Consider the following 8,950-nt stretch of genomic DNA (forward strand, 5'->3'; position numbering starts at 1 on the left):
GACATTTGAGTTCATGATTTTAATGTTGTTGTTTTTTTTGACACACTAAAGACTAATGAAATACTGTTGATTTTCAAATAAAAATATGTTTGGTTCAGGTTTGAAAATCATTCAAACTACAGAGAGTTCAGGTGTGGAGACAAGGAGGATTCTGGGAAGTGTAGTGAACAGGACTCAGTTGATTTGAATAAATATGCAGCCCAAATAAAGAGTGCAGCCCAAAGTGCTGTACAATACAATAAAAAAAATCATAAAACCAAACAAAACACAGTAAACAATAACTACATAAAAGACCAAAATGTAGTTCTCTCCTGGGTCAGACTCAAAAGCCAAGATAAAAAAGTACTTCTTCAAAGCTGTTTTAAAAGCACTCAGAGTCGGGGCAGAGCGGAAGGACAGCGGTATTATTCTATAACCTTGATCCGACTATCGAACCGATCGCCTTTTCACTTCAGTTGGGACTGTGGAACCTGTAGCAGAAGTTTATCGCCATACAGACATTCAGTTTCCATTTAACACTGAGGATTTTACAGTGTAGAATGTTGAGTTGTTAATAAAAATTAAGTTGAAAGAATGTTTACATTTTTCAACATTTTTTAAATTGAAATTGTATATTTGTGTTTTATAAATGTCACAACACAAAAATGCTGTTTGTAAATATTTTTATTTGAGTGGGTGTTGTTGAACACACATTACAGGTTGCGAGATACTTTATACTCAACTTTATTTTTCTCTTTAAGAATAAAACATATTTCATTTCATTGAGACACATATAGATGCTCACAATCATAAACAAGTAATTAGTAAATATATGACTCGTGTAAAACACAGGAGTGAGGAGAAGAAAGAAGCCACACCACCAGAATAACAAGATCCCATGAAATCAACTGACGTGGCTTGTGCTTTGCTTTTATTTTAAACAGCCAATATACTTTGAGCCACATCCTCGAATCATGATCTTCTACTTTCTATTTAACAGCAAGTATGTTTGACTGAACAGTCACAAATAAAAACTCATGTTGATGTCATGGGGTCTTTAAAACATATAGTGCACATTAGTATTTTAAATACCCAAAGAACATTACATTGATAGAGAAAAGACTTATATGATACTTTTAAATGGCATACATTAATTTCATGTACTGATATAAGCACATTATCTGATGATTAAAACAATATTAAAAGTGTTTGCCAGTTAAAAAAAAAAACATTCGCCAGTTATGTAAGAACACAAACATATCCTTCAGTCCTAAGATCTGCTGCAGATGAAGTTGAGTTTGTCGTGTTCAGGACGGCTGATCCAGCGCTGATCTCCTCCAGACTGAACTGCTCCAGATCTCACTCCAGACACACAGTTCTCCTCTCCTGGAGCCCAGTTATGAAAGCACACGGTCTCTCCGCTCACCCAGTACCAGATGCCCAAAATATGGGAGTGACGTAAACCCAACCACACCGCCTCAGTAGACGCACGTTTAACCACATTCATCACACGACGCTGCATCTCGACTGAATGAACCGAGACCAGATCCGTATAATTCTGTCTGCAGTATCTCAGAGCTTCAGGCCACGTCAGATTCTCTTTGATCAGAATCAGTTTATCTGGACACAAAACAAACCACAAGCAAAAACTAGAGAGAGACTGATCAAAAACAACATGCAGAACAAACACTGTGGAGGAATCTGTCATGTCAGACATGTAGCGTGAACTTTAAGAGATCTGGAGGTGATGGATGGATTGTGTGTGTTTGTGAGGATCTGCTCACCTTCATGACACACAAAAGGAAATTGGTTGTCGCAAGAGAAGTCTAACCATTGACCCTGAGCGTTTGGTCTGATCACTGTACAGTTTTCATCACCTCCATGATTATTAGGTTCACCAGACCTCCAGTATCTGAATGAGGAGTTCCTCTGATCTGACCACTGCCATGAGTCTCTGAACAGACCGATCCAGATCTGTGATCCTAATAATGAAAGACCACTAATGAAATCCTTAACCTGTTGACTCTCATTCTGGTTCCTCACACTGACCAGGTCAATGTGTTTCTGTCTGCAGAAACTCTGAGCGTCTCCCCAGTTCTTCTTCTGATCGACAGAGACGAGTCCTGTGTGCGCTTTAAGAAAAAAACAACACCAAAAAAATCAGTTTGTTCCTTTTTTCAGAACTTTTTTCAGAAAATGTTTTTTCTACACAGAAATTGACTCAACATTGAAAGTGTGACATTTATCCACAGTCTGTTCTATATTCACTAACAAATTACATGAATTACATACAATAATGATGTTATTATATTTTACAGTTACATTTACTCAAATTGTTATGCTGATAATATAATTTGTAATGAAAAAATTAATATGGAAGTATTTCCGAGGAAACTTAAACAAACACACACACACACACACACACACAGGGCGAGGCCAGAAATGGAAGGGACTTTATAAAACAGGATAGGTAAAGCGTAGAGTATGAAAACTGCACGCCAAATTGCCAAAAAAAAATATATAATTACGGGTATGAATCCGTTACATTGTTCCTCAGTCACTCCTGAAATTTTTATGATTGACAGTGATAACCGTAGCAATGGACGGGACAAAACATTTGTCAAAATAAACCTGTGCATTTAGTGCTGTAGTGTAAATGCAGACTAATAGACCCACAGCAACACAGACCAGAAGAAGAAAACAAGTTCTGGGTAATTTTAGCAGCTTTAAAGATTTTTGTAATACATTTTTTTCCACATGTGTCCTTTAGCAATGTTTAAAAATCAGTTTAATTGTAGAGTTTAGCATTTTAGCACTTCTGGTTCCATCGTCCCGAAGTCAATGGGTTTTTTGAATAGGATTTTGGTTAAATGGCTGAAATAAGGTCTGTGGTGAACACAAGCTCAAGACACTTTCACGTTTTATTCTACGACATAAAATACAACAATATTACGCCACTCCTGATTTGTACATGTCTTGAAAAAGGCTGTTGCTAACAAGTGGCTAAATGGGACTACAGAGGCTGTCGGAGATTAAACGTCATCACGCTGAACAGATTAACTCAATCCGCTTTTACACTCATTATGCTTATAATTCTGCTCTAATAAACTATATTCCAACTCAATGTTCTGGGAAAATGATTTTAGATAAAAACTGTAAGAGTTGTCAGAAGCTTTAGTGATGATAGTCTTGAATTTGTGGGACCATTGTTTAGTTCATTTATAGCCAAACTTTAGCATTTTACTTCTGGCGACTACATTTATGCTTCAAAATTCATAAAAGTTGTGTTCATCTGTGATCTTGATGGACAAAACGTGCAAGTATCATAAACTTTTGTTAATTAAAGAGCTTGTTTTTTAAAGAGCAAACGAGTCCTCTGCTGCCATCTACTGGTTATAGTGGTAATTTCATTATGTCATTTTCCTTTTAAAGGTCTTTGTTTTCCACTAGGGGACAGAAATCATCCACTAAACTAAAGCATGGCATATTTTCCATATCTCCATTAATGAAAAAGAGAAATGTAGGCTAGATCTTCTTTAAACTAAATTCAGTCTACAACTATAGAGGTAAAAGATAATAAAGTGTTTAAGACCTTCTTTAAAAAATAATAATAATAATGGGGTCTAAACATCCCCAGTGTGCACCATAGACAAAACGGCCCGATTGCGCAGACCTCCATGATTGAAGATAAAACAGTTCAGCATTTTAGCATGAAAGGCTGCTTAATGTAGTGGCATTTTTCAGATATCTGAAAAGGAGGCATAGTGATGTTGTGAGTAATAATACTTCTCTGTTTTACTCATTTGAATACAGTGAGTCAATTAATTTACCTTGATTATCATTTTTGTAACAATAGGGGTTTGTGGTAGTTTTGTAATCTGGCTTAAAAACAAATTGACCTAGAATACTTGACAAAGAGAATATCTGCAAACAGTTTATCAGTATACATAAAGTTTGTGTATTCTTCTTTTTAAGCATTTTTTATATATATATATATATATATATAAACATTTGCAAATGTGTCTACAAAACCTCTGGATTTATATATTTTTTTGCACTTAAAGGTACAATATGCAAGATTTTCTACATTTTGCTACATTCCAAACAACAACACCGGTGTAGCTTGATGACGATGTGAAGGAGCGTGGAATGATGGGAACTGTCGTTTTCAACTCCACCGTGGATGTAAATCAGTCAGATCCCAGACAGCAACATAGTGTTGAAATCCACATGAACCAGATTTGGGCCGGATCTGGGCTGATACTATGTTGCTGTCTGGGATGGGAATCGAAAAATCATGTCCATGATGAGGTAAAGTTCTATTTTTATAAATGTTGCGTTTAATGACATGCTTTTATTTCATTAAAATGAATTAACCGCAAGAAAAGTAAGTTTTATATGGCAAGGGGGGCGTGATCTAGCGAAGTCTGTGACGGGAGAGAGGATCGGGAGACAGGTGCGGCGTAAGTGGGTCAAGTGCAAATGACAAACACCTGTGTCTTGTTTCAGTGATTGGCGTGGAGAGATCGCACATAAGGGACGGGGAAACCTTATCCATGGAGAGAGACACGCGGAGATCGGTGGGCTGAGAGCGCGAGTGCGGGATGCGCGAGGACACGATCGCTGTTACTTTGGACTTTGCTGCTACAGCGCTGTGTGCGCGACTTTTTGTTGATGTTTTTCTTTAATTTATAAATAAATACGCCCACAGCTCCGCAAGCCGATCCTGTCCTCTTCCTTCCTTGAATTAGAATTTTGTTACAGTTTAATTAAATTGGTTATAGATGTTACTGTATTTGTCGAATTCATTGTTGTGATAACGCTGCGCAGTTTTACATGTTCTAAACAATTGTTGTAAAAGTAAATTCGAACATACCCACATCATTTGCCAAAATACTGATTAATCTTTATGTATAACACATGCTATATGTAACGAAGTTCAGATGTTATGGGAAGGAGGCGGGAACCGGCGAACATTCATGACACATTTTAATGATAAAAATAAAACAAATACAAAACGAAAGTAAAAGATAAAACAATAAAACAAAACACAACACAAGTTCAGGCCTGTCCTCTCTCGCTCTTCACCGTCGTCGCTCTTCCTTTAGGCTTCCGCTCCTCCGTGAGAGATACGAGACCGGTGCGTTGCTCATCAGTAATCTCGCCACCGGCCTCGCGCCGCTCTCTCCCGGCCCTCGGCCTCGTCCTGCTCGCCACACTATATTTATTTACATGGCCATAAACACCAGATGTGATAAACAGTGTCAATAAACTAAACACAAACCTAAAGCAATAATACCCGTACGTTGACGTTTACGGGACTTGTCTTTGTCGACAGAAACAGCTGCAATCGGTAAAGAATAATTGTGTTCCATAACGACTGCACGAAACAGGCTAACGTTTGTTGCTTGATAGACGCTACAACTACAACTTCCGCATTTGTCCAGGACTCCACGCAGTACGAGCGGAAACCGAGGGTAACGTGGATATGACGGCATTGACTGGCGACTCCCAGCTCACCCCTGCTCTAACGCCCCGTTTCCTTGGTTAAAATCACAATTTTCTCATGATTTAAAAATAGTTGGAAACATTTGGGATATTGTAAGTAATCAATTTGACAAAATATATAACACTGGCCTTGAGATTTTGGGATATTTTAATGCAAAAATCTTACATATTGTACCTTTAAGATATGCAAATGAAAAACTAGCCTACCTGAAAAAAATGATATTCTTTGTGTTTTAATGTTGATAAATCATTGCATATGCACCTGCTGCGCAGACGTCACACATCATCAGTGCGTTCTGTAAGGCTTTGCAGAAACACACAGTCACTGAGCGCCACAAACACACAGCAGTCGTCTTTTACAGTTCCTCCTGAACCAGAACAACGAGCTCATGCTGCGTTCACACCATGAGTAACCGTAATTATGAGATGGCAACCCGGAGCTGTTCACGGACTCGGATTGATGTGTTTCTATGTCAACACTATCAACGCCGAAATGAATCTACAGCAATCAGGACAACTAGAACTCAGTGGTACAACTAGAGCTCCGTATGCTGTTTTCGTTCATTATTATTGTAATGTTATGTGCTTTGAAATCATGAAATTGTCCATTTCTCATCATAGCACACTCATCTCTGCCTTCAGGTTGTCCAGTAGCCCAGTAAATTATCAAGTATTCTCAGTTCTTTTTTAGTTACTGGAACTCTTGTATAACTGAACTATTCTAACTAAGCTTTTGTCAGTACAACATACTATTCCTATTTCATTTTATTTTATTTATTTATTTTTTGAGGCAATTTGTTTGCATGCTTTTAAGTAAGACTAACTAACTAGATTTTACAGTACAGTATATGGTGTATCTTTTATAAATGAATGTTTATTGTGATTGTATGGAGCTGCACTTACTGTTGTTAGATGAACTGCAGATGAAAGTCAGGCTGTTACTACATTTAAAATCATACCATTCTCCATTTGAAATAAAAGCACACTCATCTGTGCCATTAGGTTGTCCAGGTCTCCAGTTCAGATAGAGCGCAGGTTCACCTGAAGACCACTGCCATTTATCAACACTCGTCTTCTGCAGCCCAATCCAGATATTCTGATCACCTCCATCATTCACACTCTTGTTCAGCTCGTTCATGTCATTCATGTTGTCAACGGTGGCCAGATCTGTGTAATTCTCTCTGCAGAATCTCTGAGCTTCAGTCCAGGTCTTGTTCACGTTTATAAAGTGATACTGACGCTGAACACATTCAGATACGGAGCAGAGAGCTGTGAAAGAGAGCGTTTGATTTAATGCTTTTCATAACAGGGTCAAACCTGATGAAACTATAAACCATAAATAATACAACAAACACACTCACCAATGAGAAGAAGAATCAAATATAGAGTTTGGTCCATTTCTGAAGAAGAAACACATAATCAAACATTCCCTGATTAATTTTGGAGTAAAATATGACAATTTCATTTAGTATCTCAACAGCAGTATGAATTCACTGTACATAATCATTGAGACAATATTAACATCTGAAAGTGTAATTGTGTTTGAAGAATGAACATGTTCTTACTTTAGAGGTCGTGTGTTTCTGTCCTGAGTCTGATGTTTCTGTCTGCAGATTTACACTACGCTATTATTATATCTGCTCTCATCCCTCATTCAGCTCATCACATCATTTGTGTATTAATCTAAAACTAATTTTCATATTTTACTTCCTCCTTATTTGTGTATTTGTCCACCCTTGTCTTTCCCTTTATTTGCATATTGGCTTCTGTGTCAGTCAGTATTAGTCTATAATATGGACCTTATGGAATCAAACAATTATTTGAACATTCTAAATTAATATTTGAACATTCACAACTAAACAGCAGCTTTAATGATATTGCTGGACTGCATAACTCGTGTTTCATCCCTGTTCATCTTGAAAGCGTCTTTCATCCACACTTGCCATCTTCTGTAACGACAAACTGAGAGGAAACAAGTGCGAGTGCTCAATATGTTTATTGCGTAATAAACACTCAAGGTTAAAGACAGATAATGAATTCTTCTTGATGCGATGGTCAGGAACACAGTACACAGGAGATCGCCAGGAACACAGCAAACAGGAGAGCGTGACACAGGGGCTGAGACAGGCGATCCTCAGTGAGAGTGCTGGTGAAGAATCCGTGGTGAGATCGTCGGTGAAGAATCCGTGGTGAGATCGTCGGTGAATAATCCAGTCCAGTACAGTGCAGGCAAAACACGAGGAACAAACAGGAGCAGGCACGCAGACGGGGAATCATCAAACAACGATCTGACAAACATGAGATGAAAGACAGGGCATTAAATAGGCTGTGATAATTACAAACAGCTGTCGCTGATCAGGATGATAGGGAGATCAGTGACAACGCCCACATGAAACAATGAATGAACTGAGACACAGCCACACACCCACACACACACGTAAACACACAGACTAGAATGAGACAGCGGATCTACCAACCGTGACAGTACCCTCCCCCCTAGGAACGCCTCCTGGCGTTCCCAGACAACCCTACCTGTCGATTGAAATCATCGATGAGGGAGTGATCCAGGATGTCTCGAGCAGGTACCCAACTCCTCTCCTCCGGACCGTAACCCTCCCAGTCCACCAAGTACTGGAACCCGCGTCCCCTCCGTCTCGAGTCCAGGATACGATGTACCGAATAAGTAGGTTCCCCATCTACGAGTCGCGGCGGGGGAGGAACCGGGGCAGGCGGATTAAGATGAGAACGAAACACGGGTTTTATTTTGGATACATGAAAGGCGGGATGAATTCTCCTGTACGCTGGAGGAAGGTTGAGGCGGACTGTCACCGGAGTAATAATCTTGGTGACAGTGAACGGGCCGATGAATTTGGGGGCAAGCTTATTAGACACGGAGCGGAGAGGAATGTTCTTAGTAGAAAGCCACACTTTTTGACCAACGACGTATACGGGTGGCCTAGACCGGTGGCGATCAGCTTTAGCCTTGGTGCGCGCCCCCACTTGGAGCAGAGTCTCATGGGCTCTAGTCCATGTGCGGTGACACCTCTGGACGTAGGCGTGAGCGGAGGGGACCGCGACTTCGGGTTCCAGACTCGGAAAGATAGGTGGCTGGTATCCTAAGCTACACTTAAACGGAGAGAGGCCCGTGGATGACACTGGCAACGAGTTATGTGCGTACTCAACCATAGAGAGTTGTTGACTCCAGGACGAAGGATTCTTATAGACCAAACATCGCAACATTCTCTCCAGTTCTTGGTTGGCTTGCTTAGATTGACCATTGCTCTGGGGATGATAACCCGAAGACAGACTGACTGTGGCCCCTAATAATCTACAAAACTCTCGCCAGAATTTGGACACAAACTGGGAACCTCTGTCAGAAACCACGTCCATCGGGAGGCCATGTAACCGAAAGACGTGATCAATGACCGTGACCGCTGTCTCCTTAGCTGAGGGTAGTTTGGGC

At 39.8% G+C, this 8,950-nt stretch overlaps 1 protein-coding gene across 1 annotated transcript; it reads right to left on the reverse strand.

Annotated features, from left to right (window-relative positions):
* Positions 1-646: 646 nt before the first annotated feature.
* On the reverse strand, positions 647-7,111 carry LOC311079139 (C-type mannose receptor 2-like). Its single transcript, XM_084108345.1, has 5 exons — positions 7,053-7,111; positions 6,849-6,887; positions 6,391-6,756; positions 1,764-2,111; positions 647-1,599 (listed from the first exon to the last, which is right to left on the reverse strand). Exons 2-5 carry the CDS (start codon positions 6,883-6,885, stop codon positions 1,250-1,252), a joined length of 1,101 nt encoding a protein of 366 aa, XP_083964471.1. The 5' UTR covers positions 6,886-6,887; positions 7,053-7,111; the 3' UTR covers positions 647-1,249.
* Positions 7,112-8,950: the final 1,839 nt, after the last annotated feature.

The sequence above is a fragment of the Abramis brama genome, assembly GCF_963993115.1.
Source record: "Abramis brama genome assembly, chromosome: 3".
NCBI lineage: Eukaryota > Metazoa > Chordata > Actinopteri > Cypriniformes > Leuciscidae > Abramis > Abramis brama.

Coding starts and splice junctions, on each gene's coding strand:
- LOC311079139 (XM_084108345.1), bottom strand. CDS start 6,885: ATGGACCAAACTCTATATTTGATTCTTCTTCTCATTG. Junction 2,112..6,390: donor CTGCAGTTCATCTAACAACA/GTAAGTGCAGCT, acceptor TTTTTCTTAAAG/CGCACACAGGACTCGTCTCT. Junction 1,600..1,763: donor TCCTTTTGTGTGTCATGAAG/GTGAGCAGATCC, acceptor TTTTGTGTCCAG/ATAAACTGATTCTGATCAAA.